The 23,579-nt window shown below is 40.0% G+C and overlaps 1 protein-coding gene across 1 annotated transcript in view; it reads left to right on the forward strand.

Annotated features, from left to right (window-relative positions):
• LOC126473963 (WD repeat-containing protein 91) overlaps nt 1–23,579 on the forward strand; it is a 202,913-nt gene that overhangs the window by 158,649 nt on the left and 20,685 nt on the right. Inside the window, exon 11 of the mRNA XM_050101334.1 lies at nt 17,045–17,266. Coding sequence (XP_049957291.1) covers nt 17,045–17,266 — 222 coding nt within the window. The remainder of the gene's footprint in view (nt 1–17,044; nt 17,267–23,579) is intronic.

Raw genomic sequence — 23,579 nt, forward strand, 5'->3', positions numbered from 1 at the left:
TCATCACTTAAATTCAATATTGTCTCTCTTATTGAAAGATTTCTAATAGGCCTTGTCTTTTTATCTGTTTTATCATTTGTTGCCTTCCTTCATTATTTCATCTCTGAAAGATGCTCATTTGTCGTCTACTATACTACCTCTGCTGTTTCAGTCAAATGCTCCCTCTCAAAATCTTGCTAATCTCTGATTCTGCCCAGCTTCCATTTCCTTAATTTCCTACCTTTTTGCAATTTCTTGTAACTGTAACATAAAGTCACACAGGCAGAATGCAAAGTCTGCCATGAGAGCTTTGTCTGTTACTCACTGTCTTTATATATCTAGTCACCAAGGTGTTCACAACAGTCTGAGGATGGGTTCTACTCAGAATGCGTCAAATAAAGTTTAAAATCTGCATTTGAAATATCTGTCTTAACATTACATTATCAACCTGAAACTTTCCAGTGTCTCCAAGTCTCTTCCATGTATACAGCCTTCTTTTGTGTTCCTTAAGCCAAGTGTTAGCAATGATTAAATTATGCTCCTTGCAAAATTCTAACAGGTGGCTTCCTCTTTCATCCCTTTTCCCTAGTCCATATTTTGTTACTATTTTTCCTTCTCTTCCTTTTCCTACTGTCCAATTCCAGTACCCCATCACAGTTAAACTTTTCTCTCCCTTAACTATCTGTATTATATCTTTAATCTTAACGTACATTCATGAAATTTTTTCATCTGTGGAACTAGTTGGCATGTAAACTTTTACTGCTATAGTGGCTGTTGGCTTCAGGTCTGTCTTGACTACAATAATGCATTCACTATGCTGGTCATAGTAACTACCCACACTCCTATTTTCTTATTCATTATTAGATCTACTCTATTAGTACCCCTGTTTGATTTTGTATTTATCACCATGTACTCACTTGAACAGAAATTGTGTTCTCCTTCACTAATTCCCACCATACCTAACTACAACCAATCCATTTCCATCTTTATTTATAATCTCCCTTTCCAATAAAGGGACCATGCAAAGCTGCATGGAAATTAATAAATGGTGTTGCTAAAGATGTAAGAAGCAAAAAAATTAATGTAAGTCCCCAAAAATTGAATGATTTCTTTATTAAATCTGTTGAAAATGTAGGAAATACTATAATCAAACCTGTTATCAGTTCATCAGAGTTACTTTATAAAAATGTTTGCAGAACACCAACAGACACATGAAATCTTCAGACAGTGTAGATATATATGACATATCCTGTAATTTACTAAAGAAAGTAATAGACTATATTGTGTACCCCTTAACATTCGGTATAAATAAATGCATATCTGAAGGATATTTTCCCGAAGAACTCAAAGTGGCTAGGGTAATTCCAATATATAAAAAGGGAGATATGGACTCACCTTCCAGTTACAGACCAATCTCCATAGTCCCAGCTTTTTCTAAAATACTGGAATGTGTAATTTACCAACAGCTATCTGTCTATTTTGAAAAATTAGGAATAATTAGTGAATCTCAGTATGGTTTTAGGAAAAAGTTGTCTACTGTGGATGCTATAGACTTTGTAGTCAAATACTTACATCAAGTGTTTAAGGATAAGGGCTATGCTCAACTCACATTTTGTGATCTAAGCAAAGCTTTTGACTGCGTAAAGCATAAGCCACTCCTAGAAAAACTGGAATTCTATGGCATTAGACATAACAGCCTTAAATTAATAAAATCATATCTTCAGAATCGCAAGCAAGTTGTTTGTGTAGGGAGAGAAATGTCGAGCATAGAGCAAGTCAAGGTACGTGTTCCGCAGGGATCTGTGCTGGGCCACTTTTTGTTCCTGGTAATGATAAATGATCTGCCGTCATTTATCAAGTCCACCACTGTGTTGTATGCAGATGATACAACATTTCTTCATGCTAGTGAGGATTTCAATAGCCTTAAAACTTGTGCAGCAAAGACAATTGACCAAGGCAAATGGATTCCTGCTGAATGAAAACAAAACACAACAGATGGTCTGTAGTCTTAGAGACAAGCTTCTGTCAGATGATCCAAGTTATGTCAAATTTTTGGGGGTATACACTGATGATAAATTATCTTGGGGTCAACATGTACAATATATTAGTGGTAAATTGTCAAGAGTTATTAACCTGTTAAGGCGACTTATGGATTGTGTTCCTGAAAAATATGTTAGAACATCCTATTTTTCATTCTTTCAAAGTATAATAACATATGGAATTATTTTGTGGGGGAACTCTAGCTGTATACATGACATATTAATACTGCAAAAAAAAGCTATTAGGATAATTACTGGTTCTGCATATAAGGCACACTGTAAACCATTGTTCTGTGAACAGAAAATCATGACTGTTATAAACTTGTACATATACTATGTTCTAATTTATACGAAGAAGAAATTACCAGAAACAAAAACCAGAGAAAATGTACACAGCCACAATACAAGAAGGAATAGGTGCCTCTATATTCCTTACCACAGATTGTCAAAGTCAACAGCTACGAAATCATGGGGTACAAATTATTTAATAATCTTCCTCAATCTGTTCAAGAATTACCTGAACAATTATTCAGACAAACAATTCATGACTGGCTAGTCCTCCACCCATTCTATGACATAAGAGAATTTATCAACTGTAATATAATACTATAATGTTAACAAGAAACCTGTTGTTTCTTTCAAACTATTAATTGTATTTTAGTATGTATATGATGTTGTCTATTGCTGTAATGGCCGAATGACAATAAAATTATTATTATTATTATGGTTCGACCCATAGGATCCCAGTTTTTTTTCCCCAACAGTGGAAAGTCCAGTATGGAAAAACAACAATATTATGAAAAGAGTAGAGTGCTAGTCGCCTTGTAGAGGAGACGTTGAGTTACAGACAAGCACAACAAAAAGACTGCTGTACATTTTAACTTTCAGTCTAAAGGCCTTTTAAGCTGAAGTAGAAAACATACATACATACATTCACACATGTGCAGATCACACACACATGAACACTGTGTCTGGCTGCAGTGCCCAACAGCAGTGGTCAAGTGAGTGTGAATTGTACTTAAGTGAATGTGTGTCTCTTTTTCTACTTTAGTTTTGTTTTTCCTCATGACAATATCCTCCTGAGTAGTCCCCACCCAAAGATCCAATTATCATTTAACCTTTTAAACAAGAATTTCATGCCCTCAGGAAAAATTACTGCTGTAGTTTCCCCTTGCTGTCCACCTTTTGCAGTACCAGTACAGCAAGACCATGTTGGCCACATTACAAGGCCATATCAGTCAGTCATCCAGACTACTGCCTGTATAACTACTGAAAAGGCTGCTGCCCTTCTTCAGGAACTAGAACCATATGTTTGTCTGGCCTCTCAACAGATAATCCTCCATTGTCATTGCACCTATGTTACAGTTATCTGAATCATTGAGGCTCTCAGGCAGCTCCCTTCCTCCCTCCCCATTGCTGCCACTTCAGCAAGGTCCTCGGTTCACAGGAGGAGAAAAGAATACTATTATATAATTTCATTTGTGTCAACTAAACTTTTGCTAATTAGCTTTTGTTTACAGGATTTTCATGAATGTGGTTATCTGCTAGTAAGGATCTAAGTAAGACTTAAACTCAAGGTTTGCACAGTTTTGTATGCATCTGTTACAGTGAGAAGCTGCGGACCATTTTTTTTTCTATAGAACGTTGCATGATGTACCCCATGGATCTGACAATAAATGTTCATTTACAGGAGTTTCCCAGGTTTCTTCTTTTCTGAAAAATTCTTGATTGTACCATAGCTCTAAGGTCTTTGTAAAATTTTAACATTTGTATCTGTTTCCATCAGTGAAGAGCTCTATTTATGGAACACGCTGGCTCTGCAGACAGCCAGCCTTCTATTACCAAATTTGGCCAATTATGGCTTCAAGTGAGATTTGATGCCCCTTCTCGTATGTGGCACAACAATATTGACGATACTTAGAACAGAGTACACTCTGGATTGGACACTGTCATCTACATTAATATGGCTACAAATTCTTTCTATGCAGAGTCATCACAAAAAAAGTTAGTGCATCAAATTTGGATAAAGTCCCAAACTTTCGACGATTGCCTCCACAATCATCATAAGGAGCTAAGTCTGACTGTTGTGAAACTGGCAAGGCTCCCACTTTTATCCCAGAGTGTGGCATCTTATTGGCTGGATTATGTCATGATGACAACATGGAACTGGTGCTTACTGAGGTGCAACCTTCCCCCACAACAGGCAGTAAACTGCGAGAATTGGTCCTGTCTGTACACATTTCCTGGCATTGCTAAGTGTTTTCCGGTGTCTCTATTGAAGTTGTTTTCACATAGTCAAACAGCTTCCATGGTCACCAAATCCTGATACTTTGTGTGTGAGGAAGTACTCACATTTGTTCAAACAAAATCTTTTGCTTATTTAACAGACTCTATTTGACCACCGCTGATTTTTTTCCCCAAATATCTGTATTTAAGGTGACACTGATGCTTCATGTAGCAATCAGCAGCAGCCTGCATAGACTGGCCAACACAACTTTTACCATACTCCCAAGGCATACTATACAGGGTGACCGGGCCAAAAATCTCACGAAATAAGTGTCAAAGGAAAAAACTACAAAGAATGAAACTTGTCTAGCTTAAAGGGGGAAACCAGATGGCGCTATGGTTAGTCCACTAAATGGCGCTGCCATAGGTCAAACGGATATCAACTGCGTTTTTCTGTTACGTATTCGTGTAGTATGTAAATGTATAATGTTTTAGTTGGACCACTTTTTTTGCTTTGTGATAGATGGCGCTGTAATAGTCACAAACATATGGCTCACAATTTTAGATGAACAGTTGGTAACACGTAGGTTTTTTAAATTAAAACACAGAACATAGGTACGTTTAAACATTTTATTTCGGTTGTTCCAATGTGATACATGCACCTTTGTGAACTTATCATTTCTGAGAATGCATGCTGTTACACCATGATTACCTGTAAATACCACACTAATGCAATAAATGCTCAAAATGATGTCCGACAACCTCAATGCATTTGGCAATACGTGTAACGACATTCCTCCCAACAGCGAGTAGTTCGCCTTCCGTAATGTTCGCAGTTGCATTGACAATGCGCTGACGCATGTTGTCAGGCGTTGTCGTTGGATCACAATTGCAAATATCCTTCAACTTTCCCCACAGAAAGAAATCCGGGGACGTCAGATCCGGTGAACCTGTGGGCCATGGTATGGTGCTTCGACGACCAATCCACCTGTCATGAAATATGCTATTCAATACCGTTTCAACCGCACACGAGCTACATGCCAGACATCCATCATGTTGGAAATACATCGCCATTCTGTCATGCAGTGAAACATCTTGTAGTAACATCAGTAGAACATTATATAGGAAATCAGCATACATTGCACCATTTAGATTGCCATCGATAAAAGGGGGCCAATTATCCTTCCTCTCATAATGCCGCACCATACATTAACCCGCCAAGGTCTCTGATGTTCCACTTCTCGTAGCCATCGTGGATTTTCCGTTGCCCAATAATGCATGTTATGCCGGTTTAGGTTACCGCTGTTGGTGAATGACGCCTCGTCGCTAAATAGAACCCGTTCAAAAAATCTGTCATCGTACTGTAATTTCTCTTGTGCCCAGTGGCAGAACGGCATAGGACGTTCAAAGTCATCACCATGCAATTACTGATGCATAGAAATATGGTACAGCTGCAATCGATGTTGATGTAGCATTCACAACACTGACATTTTTGAGATTCCCGACTCTCACGCAATTTGTCTGCTGCTGATGTGTGGATTAGCCGTGACAGCAGCTAAAACACCTACTTGGGCATCATCATTTGTTACAGGTCGTGGTTGACATTTCACATGTGGCTGAACACTTCCTGTTTCCTTAAATAGCGTAACTATCTGGTGAACGGTCCGGACACTTGAATAATGTCGTCCAGGATACTGACAAGGGAACCTCCCCATCGCACCCCCTTCAGATTTAGTTATACGTTGGCACAGTGGATAGGCCTTGAAAAACTGAATTCAAATCAATCAAGAAAACACGAAGAAGTTGTATGGAACTATGAAAAAAATCGCAAAATATACAAACTGAGTAGTCCATGCGCAAGATAGGCAACATCAACGCAAATGTGAGCTCAGGAGCGCCGTGGTCCCGTGGTTAGCATGAGCAGCTGTGAAACGAGAGGTCCTTGGTTCAAGGCTTCCCTCATGCTAAAAATTTAATTTCTTTATTTCCGCAAAGTTATGATCTGTCCGTTCGTTCATTGACGTCTCTGTTCACTGTAATAAGTTTAGTGTGTGTGTTTTGCGACTGCACTGCAAAACCGTGCGATTAGCAGATGAAAGGACGTGCCTCTCCAATGGGAACCAAAAACATTTGATTGCAAGGTCATAGGTCAACCGATTCCTCCACAGGAAACACGTCTGATATATTCTATACGACACTGGTGACGGCACGTGCGTCACACGACAGGAATATGTTGTCGACCCACCTAACTTGTACACTTGGCGAATGGGTAAAAAGATTCTTCTACCTTGCCCGATTTAGGTTTTCTTGTGGATGTGATAATCACTCCCAAAAAAGTGATGAAAACATAAGAGTTTGTCACATAAACTGCAACAAATGAATGCAACAGTTTCACAGTCGCACAGTTTTCCCTGTGCTCTGTCAAAACATATGTTTTTTAAGTTTTCAAATTTTTCCATGTGTAGACCGTCAAATCCTGCATATGTCCAAGAAAATCTGAACATGTTCTGGAATTTTTGAGAGCGAAGTTGATAATTGTCTCAAAAAAAAAAAAAAATTTAACTTTTCACTCGAGGGAAGACTTGAACCGAGGACCTCTCGTTCCCCAGCTGCTCACGCTAACCATGGGACCACTGCGCTCCTGCACGCACACCCTCCTTGATGTTGCTTATCTTGCGCATGGACTAATCAGTTTATATATTTTGCTTATTTTTTTCATAGTTCCACACAACTTCTTCCTGTTTTCTCGATTGATCTGTGTTCAGTTTTTCAAGGCCTATCCACTGTGCCAACTTATAAGTAAATCTGAGGTGGGTGTGATGGGGATGTTCCCTTGTCAGCAGCATACATAGCATACAACCATTGGGCATTTTGATCACAATAACCATACATCAACATGATATCGACCTTTTCCGCAATTGGTAAACGCTCCGTTTTAACATGGGTAATGTATCACATAGCAAATACCGTCCGCACTGGCAGAATGTTACATGATACCACGTACTTATACATTTGTGACTATTACAGTGCCATCTATCACAAAGCGAAAAAAGTGGTCCAACTAAAACATTCATATTTCTGTACATACTACATGAATATGTAATAAAAAATTGGGGTTCCTATTTTTTAAAAAAAACGCAGTTGATATCCTTCAAGATAGACGAGTTTCGTTCTTTGTAGTTTTTTCGTTTGATGCTTATTTCGTGAGATATTTGGCCCGGTCACTATCAATGGACCACCCTGTATATTCCCAGAACTCTCGGGCTGAGAGTATCTTTAAGGGTTTGTAAAATTTCTTTAATTTTCCTGAGTAGCTGGAAGACTGTTCTGATTCCAAGCCTATTTAGGACTTAACTGATCTTACCTGTTGTTATACCACAGAATGTAAGTCATGCTATGTGTTGGTCCTCTTGGATTGTTTGAACAGTGTCATGGTTTCCTCGATGGCACTGACCTAATAACATAGACAGAATACCCCTTCCTTCTGAACACAATCATCTCGTGGTCTCCGTCCACAATTTTCACCACCCAAACTTCCCTCCAGTACTAGACTGGTGATCCGTTGGTGCCTCAGAATGTGTCCTACCAACCTGTCCCTTCTTTCGGTCAAGTTTTGCCGCAAATTCCTTGTCTCCTCAATTGTAGAATTTTAGAACATGTTTTTTGCTCGGGTATCATGTCGTTTTTGGAAACCCAAAATCTACTATGTAGGAATCAACATGGATTCCGGAAACAGCGATCGTGTGAGACCCAACTCGCTTTATTTGTTCATGAGACCCAGAAAATACACTCCTGGAAATTGAAATAAGAACACCGTGAATTCATTGTCCCAGGAAGGAGAAACTGTATTGACACATTCCTGGGGTCCGATACATCACATGATCACACTGACAGAACCACAGGCACATAGACACAGGCAACAGAGCATGCACAATGTCGGCACTAGTACAGTGTATATCCACCTTTCGCAGCAATGCAGGCTGCTATTCTCCCATGGAGACGATCGTAGAGATGCTGGATGTAGTCCTGTGGAACGGCTTGCCATGCCATTTCCACCTGGCGCCTCTGTTGGACCAGCGTTCGTGCTGGACGTGCAGACCGCGTGAGACGACGCTTCATCCAGTCCCAAACATGCTCAATGGGGGACAGATCCGGAGATCTTGCTGGCCAGGGTAGTTGACTTACACCTTCTAGAGCACGTTGGGTGGCACGGGATACATGCGGACGGGCATTGTCCTGTTGGAACAGCAAGTTCCCTTGCCGGTCTAGGAATGGTAGAACGATGGGTTCGATGACGGTTTGGATGTACCATGCACTATTCAGTGTCCCCTCGACGATCACCAGTGGTGTACGGCCAGTGTAAGAGATCGCTCCCCACACCATGATGCCGGGTGTTGGCCCTGTGTGCCTCGGTCGTATGCAGTCCTGATTGTGGCGCTCACCTGCACGGCGCCAAACACGCATACGACCATCATTGGCACCAAGGCAGATGCGACTATCATCGCTGAGGACGACGCGTCTCCATTCGTCCCTCCATTCACGCCTGTCGCGACACCACTGGAGGCGGGCTGCACGATGTTGGGGCGTGAGCGGAAGACGGCCTAACGGTGTGCGGGACCGTAGCCCAGCTTCATGGAGACGGTTGCGAATGGTCCTCGCCGATACCCCAGGAGCAACAGTGTCCCTAATTTGCTGGGAAGTGGCGGTGCGGTCCCCTACGGCACTGCGTAGGATCCTACGGTCTTGGCGTGCATCCGTGCGTCGCTGCGGTCCGGTCCCAGGTCGACGGGCACGTGCACCTTCCGCCGACCACTGGCGACAACATCGATGTACTGTGGAGACCTCACGCCCCACGTGTTGAGCAATTCGGCGGTACGTCCACCCGGCCTCCCGCATGCCCACTGTACGCCCTCGCTCAAAGTCCGTCAACTGCACATACGGTTCACGTCCACGCTGTCGCGGCATGCTACCAGTGTTAAAGACTGCGATGGAGCTCCGTATGCCACGGCAAACTGGCTGACACTGACGGCGGCGGTGCACAAATGCTGCGCAGCTAGCGCCATTCGACAGCCAACACCGCGGTTCCTGGTGTGTCCGCTGTGCCGTGCGTGTGATCATTGCTTGTACAGCCCTCTCGCAGTGTCCGGAGCAAGTATGGTGGGTCTGACACACCGGTGTCAATGTGTTCTTTTTTCCATTTCCAGGAGTGTATTAGATACAGGCTCCCAGGTAGATGCTATTTTTCTTGACTTCCGGAAGGCGTTCGATACAGTTCCGCACTGTCGCCTGATAAACAAAGTAAGAGCCTACGGCATATCAGACCAGCTGTGTGGCTGGATTGAAGAGTTTTTAGCAAACAGAACACAGCATGTTGTTATTAATGCAGAGACGTCTACAGGCGTTAAAGTAACCTCTGGCGTGCCAAAGGGAAGTGTTATGGGACCATTGCTTTTCACAATATATATAAATGACCTAGTAGATAGTGTCGGAAGTTCCATGCGGCTTTTCGCAGATGATGCGGTAGAATACAGAGAAGTTGCAGCATTAGAAAACTGTAGCAAAATGCAGGAAGATCTGCAGCGGATAGGCACTTGGTTCAGGGAGTGGCAACTGTCCCTTAACATAGACAAATGTAATGTATTACGAATACATAGAAAGAAGGATCCTTTATTGATGATTATATGATAGCGGAACAAACACTGGTAGCAGTTACTTCTGTAAGTATGCGTGCGGAACGATTTGAAGTGGAATGATCATATAAAATTAATTGTTGGTAAGGCGGGTACCAGGTTGAGATTCATTGGGAGAGTGCTTAGAAAATGTAGTCCATCAACAAAGGAGGTGGCTTACAAAACACTCGTTCGACCTATACTTGAGTATTGCTCATCAGTGTGGGATCCGTACCAGATCGGTTTGACGGAGGAGATAGAGAAGATCCAAAGAAGAGCGGCGTGTTTCGTCATAGGGTTATTTGGTAACCGTGATAGCGTTACGGAGATGTTTAATAAACTCAAGTGGCAGACTCTGCAAGAGAGGCGCTCTGCATCGCGGTGTAGATTGCTCGCCAGGTTTCGAGAGGGTGCGTTTCTGGATGAGGTATCGAATATATTGCTTCCCCCTACTTATACCTCCAGAGGAGATCACGAATGTAAAATTAGAGAGATTAGAGCACGCACGGAGGCTTTCAGACAGTCGTTCTTCCCGCGAACCATACGCGACTGGAACAGGAAAGGGAGGTAATGACAGTGGCACGTAAAGTGCCCTCCGCCACACACCGTTGGGTGGCTTGCGGAGTATAAATGTAGATGTAGATGTAGATGTATTCAGTACCACCTCATTAGTTATGTAATCAACCTATGCAATCTTGAGCATTCTTCTGTAGCATCACATTTCAAAAGCTTCTGTGCTCTTTTTGTCTAAACTGTTTCTCATCCATGTTTCACTTCCATACATGGCCCCGTTCCAGGCAAATACCCCCAGAAAAGACTTCCTAACACTTAAATCTATATTCAATCTTAGCAAATTTCTCTTCTTCAGAAATACTTTTCTTGCCATTGCCAGTCTACATTTTATATCCTCTTTGCTATAGCCATCATCAGTCATCTTGTTGCCTGAATAGCAAAACTCATCTACTACTTTAAGTGTTTTGTTTCCAAATCAAATTCCCATAGCATCGCCTGATTTAATTCAACTACATTCCATTATCCTTCTTTTGCTTTTGTTGATGTTCATCTTATATCCTCCTTTCAAGATGCAGTCCATTCGTTCAAATGCTCTTCCAAGTCCTATACTGTCTCCGACGGAATTACAATGTCTAAGCAAACCTCCAAGTTTTTATTTCTTCTCCTTGAAACACCCTGAACTTTAACTCCTACTCTAGATTTTTCTTTTGTTTCCTTTGTTTCTTGTTCAGTTTACATACGGAATAACACTGATGATAGGCTACAATCCTATCTCACCACCTTCTCAACCACTGCTTCCCTTTCATGCCCCTCAACTCTCTTATAACTGATGTATGGTTTCTGGTTTCTGTACAAGTTGTAAATAGCGTTTCGCTGCCTGTATTTCACTCCTGCTACCTTCAGAATTTCAAAGAGAGTATTCCAGTCAATATTGTCAAATGATTTCCTTTCCTTAACCTATCTTCGAAGTTAATTCATAGTGTCAGTATTGCCTCACGTGTTCCTACATTTCTCCGGAATCCAAACTGATCTTCCCTGAGGTCTGCTTCTACCCGTTTTTCAATCCTTCTGTAAAGAATTCATGTTAGTATTTTGCAAATGTGACTTATTAAACTGATTGGATTGTTCAGTAATTTTCACGCCTACTTTTTTAGGAATTAGAATTACTACATTCTTGTTGAAGTGTGAGGGTATTTCACCTGTCTTCTACATCTTGCTCACCAGGTGGAAGAGTATTGTCATGGCTGGCTGTCAGTAGTTCTGACAGAAAATCATCTGCTCCCAGGGCCTTGTTTCAACTTAGATCTTTTAGGGGTTTGTCAAATTCCTCTCACAAAATGATATCTCCCACCTCATCTTCATCTGTGCCTTTCCCCATTTCTATAATAATGCCTTCGTCTCCCTTGTATAACCTGTCTACATCTCCTTCCACTTTTCAGCTTTCCATTCTTTGCTAATGATTGGTTTACCATCTGAGCTCTTGATATTTCAGGTGGTTCTCTTTTCCCCAAAGGCCTGATTAAATTATCTAACATTCCACAGTCCAATCCTTAGAAAGCCAGTTTCGTTTCTCCTGATGGCGACATCCTCCTGAGTAGTCCCCGTCTGGAAATCCGAATGAGGTACTATTTAACTTCCAGAATAGTTCACCCAAGAGGACGCCACTGTCATTTAACCGTACTGTAGAGTTCCATGTCCTTGGGAAAAATTAAACCTGTAGTGTCCCCTTGCTTTCAGTCATTTGCAGTACCAACACAGCAAGGCCATTTTGGTGATGTAAACAAGGCCAGATCAGTCAATTCCCTACTTTTGCCCCTGCAACTACTGAAAAGGCCACTGAAATTAAGTGGTCATTAAAGTGTGATGAAACAGTTTCAAAATTTCAGGGGAAGAGGCAGATGTGGTGGACAGAAAGTTACCTTTCCTATATGTGTTGGTCTGATGGACGACCGGCCATTCTGTGAACAATTGAAGTTTCGAAGTAGATGTTTTCCTCCAACATCAGTTCGATGTCATTTCTGAAGATAGAGAGTAATTTCTAGTTTAATTTATTTCATCTGCATCTACATCTATGCTCTTCAAACTACCATGAAGTGCATGGCAGAGGGTATGTTCCATTGTGCCAGTTATTAGGGTGTCTTTCCATTGCATTTAAATATGGGTTGTGGAAAGAATGATTGTTTGAATGACTCTGTGTGTGTTATATGTATTCTAATCTTATCTTCATGATCCCTATGTGAGCAATATATTGGGGGCTTTAATATGTTTGTAGAATTATCATTTAAAGTTAGTTCTTGAAACTTTGTTAGCAGACTTTCTTGGGATAGTTTACATCTGTCTTTAAGAGTCTGCCAGTGGAGTTTCTTCAGCATCTCTGTGACACTTTCCCATGAATCAAAAAAACCTGTGACGATTCATGCTGCTCTTCTTTGTATACATTCAACATCCCCTGTTAGTTCTACTGGGTATGGGTCCCACACACTTGAGCAACATTCTAGAACTGGTCGCACAAATGATTTGTAAGCAATCTCTTTTGTAGATTGGTTGCACTTCCCGGTATTCTACCGATAAACTGAAGTCTACCACCTACTTTACCCATGACTGAGCCTATGTGATCATTCCATTTCATATTCCTATAAGAGTATTACACCCAGGTATTTGTGCAAGTCGGCTGATTCCAACAGTGACTTATTGATATTATAGTTATAGGGTACTATGTTTTTACACTTGGTGAAGTGCACAATTTTTACATTTTTCAACATTTAAAGCAAGATGCCAATCTTTGCACCACTCTGAAGTCTGACTGAATATCTATGCAGCTCCTTTTTTCTGGTGTACTTCATTATTATAGATAACTGCATCATTTGCAAAAAGCCTAAGGTTGCTATTAATATTGTCTGCAGGGTTATTAATATACAATATGAACAGCAAGTTTCCCACTGCACTTCCCTGGGACACATCCAAAGTTACTTCTACATCTGATGACAACTCTCCATCCAAAATAATATGCTGCGCTCTCCATACCAAGTTTCACTTGGTACACTACATGATCATACTTCTGACAATAAGCATAGGTGTGATACTGAGTGAAATGATTTCTAGAAATAAAGAGGTTCTGGATCTATCTGGCTGCTGTGATCAAAAACTTTGAGTACGTCATGTGAAAAAAGTGCAAGTTGAGTTTCACATGATTGATGTATTCGGAATCCATGCTGGTTGGCATGGGGGAGGTCTTTCTTTTTGAGATAACTCATTATGTTTGAGCTCAAATATGTTCTAAGACTCTACAAATTGATGTCAAGGATACTGGACAGTAGTTTTGTGGATAACTTCTACTACCCTTCTTGTAGACGGGAGGGGCTAACTTAGCCACAAATTCAGCATAGAAAGTGATAGGGATTCCATCAGGCCCTACCACTTTGTTCAGTTTCAACAATTTTATTTATGTATTTAGATTTTTTGCACGGAGTCATCAATATGATGGCTTTTGCAAATGTCAAGTACAACTACAAACATAAAATATATTTAGACCTTAGCCTTACAGGTAGTAATTAAACAGTGAATTGATGCTTGCCAAAATACATTACATCTTACACATATTAATACAGCCAATTATTTTTTATACATTATTTTACAGCTCTTAAACTTAACCATTTAAAATTTGTTGAGTGAATAGAGACACTTTTCAATTAAGAATTCTTTTAGTTTTGATTTCAATTGCTTTTTATTACTGTTTTTCATGGACTCTGGTGGTTTATTATACCATATCAGTAATAATACTTATTTCGCTCATTTTTCCATTGGCATGAGGATAAAATTGGGGTAATTCTCTTGGGTTTTCCTGTGTAAAGGGTTATTTGGAAATGGAATTAAGCATTTCAGCTTTTGCTTTGCTGCCCTCAATTTCGGTTCCAGTTCCTGTCTCATTTGCTAGGGACTCGACACTAACTTTGATGCTACTAACAGCCTTTACATATAACCAGAATTTCTTTGGATTTTGTGAAAGATCACTTGACAATATTCTGCTATGGTAGTCACAGAAGGCTTCACACATTGCTCTCTTGACAGCCAAACAATTTTCATTCAAAATCTCTATCTATAGCCCTACACTTTTTTTCACAACTATTATGCAGAAATATCTGTTTCTTTAGAGCAGGGCTTCCCAATGTGTGGTCCGCGGACCCCTTAGGAGTCTGCTGGCTCTTTCTAGGGGGTCCACGGCCACCCTTCACCAAATCGTGTAAAATAATGAGTAAAATTATTGAATAAAAAGTGTGAAAATCAAATTCAATATTTTTTTTTCGTGTGAAAAAAATGTGTACTTTTACTTCCGGTCATATTCCCAAGCAGCCTTTGCAGTTCCTAAGTGAGAACACATACACAGTATTGTGCCCGAGAATGCGGCTTCTCTGATCGGCTGTTTCACAACAATACGGGGGTCGTTTGTGCGCCGGCTCATGGCGGTAATGCGCTGAAACCTTTTACGCGTGCGTGGAGCGAGCTTTGTCGACCAATCACAGCACTCGCTGGCACGTATGCGGCCCCAGGCATCATTTAAACTTGCTTTGTCAGTGCACTACCTATTTCGTAAGTCGATTTTTGACCTGCTAGTTGTTTTCATTTATCTCTAAACCAAAGTCTATTGATACTTTGGGGAGGAGGGGTTCATTGGGAACAGACTAGGGGTCCGCCATGGATTTTTGACTGAAGAAGGAGTCCACCAGCTGCTGAAAAGGTTGGGAGGCCCTGCTTTAGAGGAATCTTTACAGGGACTGTATACCATGTAGGTTCCCTCCCATTATGAGCGGTCCTACTTGACACATATCCATCCAGTGCATGGTCAACTATTCTTTTAAACCTGGGCCTTAGTTCCTCTGCATGCTCCTGCCCTTTGCTGAAAGTTCATTGAGCTATAAGAGTTGTGATTTTTTGTCTAGTTTACTGAATGTATATACTGTACCTTTCTGTTTGTTTTTGTTGTCTTTTGTACTTTGATAATCGTTGTTGCCACAACTGAGTCATGATCACTGATACCAGTGTCAATGTGGACATCCTCAAAGAGTTCAGGTGTGTTTGTTTGCATTAGATCCAATATATTTCCATCATGAGTGGGGTTCCTAACTATGTTTTCTAGGTAGTTTTGAGAGAAGTCATTTAGAAAGTTACATAGGATGTCTTATCAAGCCTATCACGAACAAAACTGTAATTTTCTCAATTAATTGTTGGATGATTAAAGTCTCCACCAATGATTACAGTATAATTCTTACTTACATACAAGTTAACTGAGGTTTTCTCTAAAATTTTTGGTTACATCAAGAGATGAGTCTGGTGGACAACAGAAGGATCCAACTGTTGTTTTATGTGCATCCCTGATATTGAGTTTTGCTCAAACAATGTCACATGCAGCTTCAATTTCTACCTCAGTAGAATTGATTTTCTTGTCCATTGCGACAAATACACTGCCTCCATTTCCCATTTGCTATTATTTTGATATACACTTAAATTTTTCTCAAAAATCTCACTGCTGTCAGTTTCAGGTTTGAACCAGATTTCTGTACCTAGTATTATGTAAACTTCAGTGTTTTTCAGGAGCACTTCAAACTCTGGTACTCTGTTGCAAAGTCTTTAGGACTTTAATACTCTAACCTGTGGGAGGTATTTCTTTTGATCTTACTCTGATACTTCTGGGTTTCCTACAATTGCCATTTTCTGGATTGTATGGAGAGTTACCTAATATAAAGAATGACATGGAGTCAGTTACCTGAGCAGTAGCCTCTGACATGCAGTGTACACCTGACGCATTTAGGGGGGTCCTACAGTTCTCAGCCCTATGGCGTAAGTCCAGGAAGTCGCAGCATAGCTTTTTAAGTCTCTGGCTCAGTCCCTCAATTAGACTCAGAACCAAAGGGTCACAGCCAATTCTGCAGACAACACTGCAAATTGTAAGCTTCATTGAGATTGCTTGTGGAAGGCTGACCTTCTCAACCTTCTCTGGCAATCATTGGAATGCTCCAGGTATAACCTCGGAATGCTGACGTCAGGTATCATTAGTTCCAATTTGCACCACTATCTGTAGCTGGTTGCACCCTGTTCTATCAGTGGCTGCCAGAATAGCCTCTCCATCATGTTGAATGAGGATCCCAGGCATACACACTGATTGCATGTGGTGTCCTTTCCTCTCTCTTGCTGCCATTTCTCTAAAGGGTACCATCATTTGGTGTGTGTTTTAACTGCTTATGATATTGTAAGGGATGCCATGATGTTGAAACAAAAAGTGTCTGCTATCAAGATAACTGAACAAAAAAAATTTTCTGTGGACTTTAAGACATTCAGATTTGGTATCTTTCAGATATCTATTTTCAGTATTGAACACAAGGAGAGAGGTACACTACTGTCTTGGGCAACCATTTAGCTCGTATGATACACACCTGGTGCTATAATTTACTCAATAAAGCAAACTGATATACTATAAAAGTAAAAATGGAATTGCAAAATTACAAGTTTTGTAGATAGTAAACCTATATAAATGGTTTTGTTGCATCTGTTTGTTTCTCAGCATAATAATCTGACACTTTTCTTGTTACTTTTACAGTTAAACAATCTTTTATTTTTTTCCAGTCATCGATGTCTCTTCCAACTGATGATATTGTAGCAAATTATGTAACCTTCAATCATAATGGACAGCTTTTGATTGCTGGCTGTAATGATGGATCGGTGAGAATATATGATGTTCGCAGTAGTGACTGTATAGATGTATGGCCGGCTCATCAAGGTGCAATTGAATCTATAGAAATGACAGCAGATTTCACTGCATGTTATACCATGGGAAGAGATGGAAAGGTAATATTCAAAATATAACTTTAAAAATTTCCTGTTTTGGCTCTGATTCAGTTATATTGTTTACCAATATAATATTGACAAAACATTTGTTGTTCTACTACTGTAAGTACTAGTAGTGTTACTGTACTTTCACTGTCCAAACACATCCATAGTGGACGAGATCAATAAATTTGAACTTATTGCCACTATTTTGGATTTCATTGCTATATCTGTAATACACACACACACACACGCACGCAAAATCACTGTCTCTGGCAGTTGAGTGAGTACGTGTATGTTGCCTAATTCACAAGAAGGCCTTTTGGCCAAATATTTACTTGTCTGACAGTCTTTTTGTTATGCCTATCTGCAACTCAGTTCCACTGTTATATGGTGAATAACAATGTATCCTTTTCATAACACTGTACATTATTCCATCCTGGATTTTTCCATTGTTTGATATTGGTGTATCTGTAATATTCAAAGCAAACAGAACACAACATTTCATTTATAACACCCAGAAATCTTCAGACATAATTTTAACTTTGGATGTACACCAAGCAGGTGTTAATAGGACCAATAATTTTCACAATACAGATAAATCAACTAGTACATAATGACATTAATCTCATGAGGCTTTTGCAGATGATGCAGCTATATACAGAGAAATTACAATGGTAGAAAAAACAGCAGAATGCAGGGCGATATGCAGGGAATCGACACTTGGTACAGGGATTGACAGTTGACCTCCAACATCAACAAATGTAACATATTGCACATAAATAGGCAGAAAGACCATTACTGTATGACTATATAGTTGCAGAACATTCACTGGCAGCAGTCACATCCACTAAAGATTTGGGTGTATGTGTACATAGTAATTTAAAGACCAACAATGATATAAAAGTAACTGCTGCAGGTAAGGCAGATGCCAGACTGAGATTCATTGGAAGTATCCTAAAGAAGTTAGTCCACCCATGAAGGAGGCACCTTAAAAAACACTCTTTCAACTAAACTCAGTCTGGGATTTGTATCAGATAGGATTGATAGAGGAAATAAAGAAAATCCAAAGGAGAGTGCCAGGTTTCATCACAATTTCACTTAGTAAGCACAGAAGTGTCAAGGAAATGTTCAGCCAACTGGAGTGACAGATGCTACAAGAGAGGTGGTGAGCATCACAGTGTGGTAGTGATGGGAACAACTGAATGAAAACAATTGATACAGGCAGTTGTTGGAAACCAACGTATGCATTTGATTGTAGTGTTACATATCAGTTGAATTATTCTTTCATTCTTATGAGTGTAATCACTCTACTGGAGCAACTCAGTGAAAACAGTCAGTTCAGTCAGTCATAATTTTTAACGTTACTTGGAGTATTCATTCATTCTATTGAGTGAAATCAGCCTGTGGCAACAACTGAATGAAAACAGTCAACACAATCTGTTGCAGTTACACATAGTGACTGAATTATTCATTCTTTCTGTTCTAGTGGACTCAGTCTGTAGTTTTTATATCAGTTTTAACAATGTATGTCTTCTTTCAGCGAATACACTCATTAGTGTTTTAGTTGACTGAGTTATCCATTCATTCTTCTCCAGTCTGTAATACTTTCATAAGTTGAACTAAAGCAGTGGTATGCAAATGGGGTACACATACTCCTAGAGAGCAGTCCTACCCACAGGGATACATAAAGATATCTCAGGGGTACACAAAAGTTGAAATAAGCATTATACATATTCACTTAATTATGTGTAAATAGACTAATTCTTCTTTTCACCATTTAAAACTAAATAATATATTGCTCTGTATTAAGTTGTTCCAGAGTTATTTAACATGTAACTAATTAAGGTGACATATATCTAAAAACAAAGATGATGTGACTTACCAAATGAAAGTGCTGGCAGGTCGACAGACACACAAACAAACACAAACATACACACAAAATTCAAGCTTTCACAACAAACTGTTGCCTCATCAGGAAAGAAGGAAGGAGAGGGAAAGACGAAAGGATGTGGGTTTTAAGGGAGAGGGTAAGGAGTCATTCCAATCCCGGGAGCCCTCTCCCTTAAAACCCACATCCTTTCGTCTTTCCCTCTCCTTCCTTCTTTCCTGATGAGGCAACAGTTTGTTGCGAAAGCTTGAATTTTGTGTGTATGTTTGTGTTTGTTTGTGTGTCTGTCGACCTGCCAGCACTTTCATTTGGTAAGTCACATCATCTTTGTTTTTAGATATATTTTTCCTACGTGGAATGTTTCCCTCTATTATAACCACATCATTAATTAAGGTGACACATTGATTTGCAGACAGCCACAACAAAAGCTGTTACACGGAGCTTTCACCCAAAGTGTTCTCCAGAAAAGAAAGGAAAAAACACACACACACACACACACACACACACATACCAAAATTGTACCAAACGCTTTCTCAAAAAATTATTGTGAGCAATTAGTACACGAGCCCACTCGAAGTGTAAATGGTTGCGTAAGCGTACTTGACCTCTTAGCAACAAATAGTCCTGGACAAGTAGGGAGTATCATGAAAGTTACAGGACTTAGCAACCATGAGGCAGTTGCTGCTAGGCTGAATACCGTAACACCCTCAACCATCAAAAATAAATGCAAAGAACATTTATTTAAAAAGGTTGATAAAAATGCTCTTAACTCCTTTTTAAGAGATAATCTCCACTCCTTCCGTTCTGATCATGTAAGAGTAGAAAAGACATGGAATGATTTCAGAGAGGTAGTATCATCAGCAATTGAGAGATAATACCACATAAATTAATAAGTGATGGTAGTGATCCCACATGGTATACAAAATGGGTCAGATCGCTGTTGCAGAAGCAATAAAAAAAGTGTGCAAAGTTTTGCAGAAGTTAGAAAGATAGTGCGTACTCCCACGCGAGATGCTTTTAATAATTTCCACAGTGAAACTCTGTCTCAGAAACTGGTAGAAAACCCAAAGAGATTCTGGTTATACATAAAGCACACCAGTGGCAAGATGCAATCAATACCTTAACTGCGTGATAACAACGATGAAGTCTCCGATGACAGTGCCGCAAAAGTAGAATTATTAATCACGGTTTTCCGAAACTCCTTCACCGAAGAAGATGAAGTAAAAGCACGGATTCAGAAAATATCATCCTTGTGAAACACAACTAGCTCTTTATACTCATGAAGTAATTAGTGCTATTGACAGGGGATATCAAATGGATTCCATATTTTTAGATTTCCAATAGGCTTTCGACACCATTCCTCACAAGCACCTTATAACCAAACTGCATGCCTATGGAATATCACCTCATCTGTGCGACTCGATTCATGATTTCCTGTCAGAAAGGTCGCAGTTTGTAGTAATAGACGGAAAGTCATCGAGTTAAACAGAAGTAATATCCGGCATTCCCCTAGGAAGTGTTATAAGCCCTCTATTGTTCCTGATCTATATTAACGACATAGGAGACAATCTGAGTAGCCCTCTCAGATTGTTTGCAGATGATGCTGTCTTTTACCGTCTTGTAAAGTCATTAGATGATCAAAACAAATTGCAAAATGATTTAGATATGATATCTGTATGGTGCAAAAAATGGCAATTGACCCTGAATAAAGAAAAGTGTGAAGTTATTCATACGAGTACTAAAAGAAGTCTGCTAAATTTCGATTATGCGATAAATTACAGAAACCTGAAGGCTGTCAATTCAATGAAATACTTAGGGATTACAATTACAAATAATGTAAATTGGAACAATCACATAAATAGTGTTGTGGGTAGAGCAAACCAAAGCCTGCGATTCATTGGCAGAACATTTAGAAGGTGCAACAGGTGTACTAAAGAGACTGCTTACACCACACTTGTCCGCCATATTCTGGGGTACTGCTGTGTGTGTGGGATCTGCACCAGGTGAGACTGACAGATGACATCGAAAAAGTTCAAAAAAAGGCAGCTTGTTTTGTATTATCGCAAAACAGGGGAGATAGTGCCACAGATGTGATATGTGAATTGAAGTGGCAATCATTAAAACAAAGGCATTTTTCATTGTGATGGGATCTTCTCATGAAATTTCAATCACCAGTTTTCTCCTCTGATTGCAAAAATAATCTGTTGGCACCCACCTACATAGGGAGGAATGATCATTATGATAAAATAAGAGAAATCAAATTTAAGTGCTCATTTTTCTCACGAGCCGTTCGAGAGTGGAACAGTAGAGAGACAGCCTGAAGGTGGTTCATTGAACCCTCTTCCAGCCACTTTATTGTGAATAGCAGAGTAATCATGTAGACGTAGATGTAGACTCTATTTTTCCAAGTAATCTCCATCCTGTTCTATGGCCTTCCTCATGCATGAAACAAGGGCGTGTATGTCCTGTCATTACCAATCCTTATCCTGGTGGTGGAGCCAGTGCTTCATTGTGTGAATTGCCTTCTCATTGTCCTCAAAATGTCTTCTCGAGTTGTAATGCGTCTGTCCTTTCAAATGTCAACATCGGCGTGCTTCAACATGTCAGGTGTGACATTTGTGGATGGTCTCCCTGACTGCTGCAAATCATGGAGCTCTGCTGAACCGCCTTCTGATGACCTCATCCTCCACGCCCAGCGACTAACTGTGCTTTTGTTGACAGCAGATGTGCCATAGACTTTGCACCAATGTTTGTGAATATTCCTCACAGTTTCATTCTCTGCAGTGAGAAATTCAATGACGGCATGTTGCTTGTAAGCTACATCACCTACAGATGGCATTTTTCAACTATCCTGCAGCTACGCCGTCTGTCGGATATGACGGAAACTTGGCCAGCTCACTCAGGAGGCTTCAAATAATACATATGTAACATTTCAAATCTGTATCATTGTTTTCGGATGAGAAAATAAAATGTGATGCATTACTTTCGGGGAACCCTCGTATAATGAAATTTTGGATAGCACCTTATGTAACCAAAAAGACTGCAAAAGTATCTAATAGAAATCATTCACACCTGGAGACTGAATGAAAACCTTCACATGCGCAACTTAACCATCAGAGATGTGTTATTTGGGTGTCTCACATTGAGTGAAACCACTCAAACATGGACAGAGTGAAAAAATTCATATATTTGATGAATTGAAAAAGCAGTTGATTGGCCAACTGCTTGTTGGAACCAGTCAGTTGCCCTATTGCTGTATTGCGGTTTGCGTTTGAATTCCAGAAGCATACATTCATAGAAGAGCCAACCAATATATTGCTTCCTTCTATGGATATGTTGGGAAAATGTAAAAAGGTAAAATAAGAGAGGTTCAAGCTCACGTGGAGGCTTACCGACAATTTTCTTCCTATGGAGCACTCGCAGGCGAAACGAGACAGTAAGGAAGTGACAGTAGTACCGAAAGTAACCTCTGTCACACACCATAAAGTGGTCACAGAATATAATTATAGGTGTACATAGAGTTTCTGAAGAACAACATAGGAAAGCATCATCTGCCAGTTAAAGAATATACCAAAGGCCATCTAGCTTCAGTTCTGAAGTTTTTAAACTTAACTTTTCTATTATTAATTGAATGTACATGTTCTGAGGGTATTTCACCTGTCAGAGTTCAAGAAGAATCTAAGAATTCCAATTCCAGAGAAAGCAAGTGTTGACAGATGTGAAAATTACCAAATTGTCAGTTTGCAAAATATTAACACGAATTTTTTACAGAAGAACGAAAAAACTGGTAGAAGCCGACCTCGGGGAAGATCAGTTTGGATTCTGTAGAAATTTTGGAACACATGAGGCAATACTGACCCTACAACTTATCTTAGAAGACAGATTAAGGAAAGGCAAATCTACTTGTAGCATTTGGAGACTTAGAGAAAGCTTTTGACAATGTTGACTGGAATACTCTCTTTCAAATTCTGAGTGGATGATAAATAGCTTAGACAGGAAGAGAATAGAAGCATTCGAAATGTGGTGCTACAGAAGAATGGTGAAGATTAGATGGGTAGATCACATAACTAATGAGGAGGTAGTGAATAGAATTGGGGAGAAGAGGAATTTGTGACACGACTTGACTAGAAGAAGGGATCGGTTGGTAGGACATGTTCTGAGGCATCAAGGGATCGCCAATTTAGTATTGGAGGGCAGCGTGGAGGGTAAAAATCGTAGAGGGAGACCAAGAGATGAATACACTAAGCAGATTCAGAAGGATGTAGGTTGCAGTAGGTACTGGGAGATGAAAAAGCTTGCACAGGATAGAGTAGCATGGAGAGCTGCATCAAACCACTCTCTGGACTGAAGACAACAATAACAACAAAAACAACATACATGTTCTGCAAATCTCTGGAATATGATTAACAGGAAGTGTGATTGTTAATTTTCTTTAGTGTCAAA

Source organism: Schistocerca serialis, chromosome 4, assembly GCF_023864345.2.
Source record: "Schistocerca serialis cubense isolate TAMUIC-IGC-003099 chromosome 4, iqSchSeri2.2, whole genome shotgun sequence".
NCBI classification, from domain to species: domain Eukaryota; kingdom Metazoa; phylum Arthropoda; class Insecta; order Orthoptera; family Acrididae; genus Schistocerca; species Schistocerca serialis.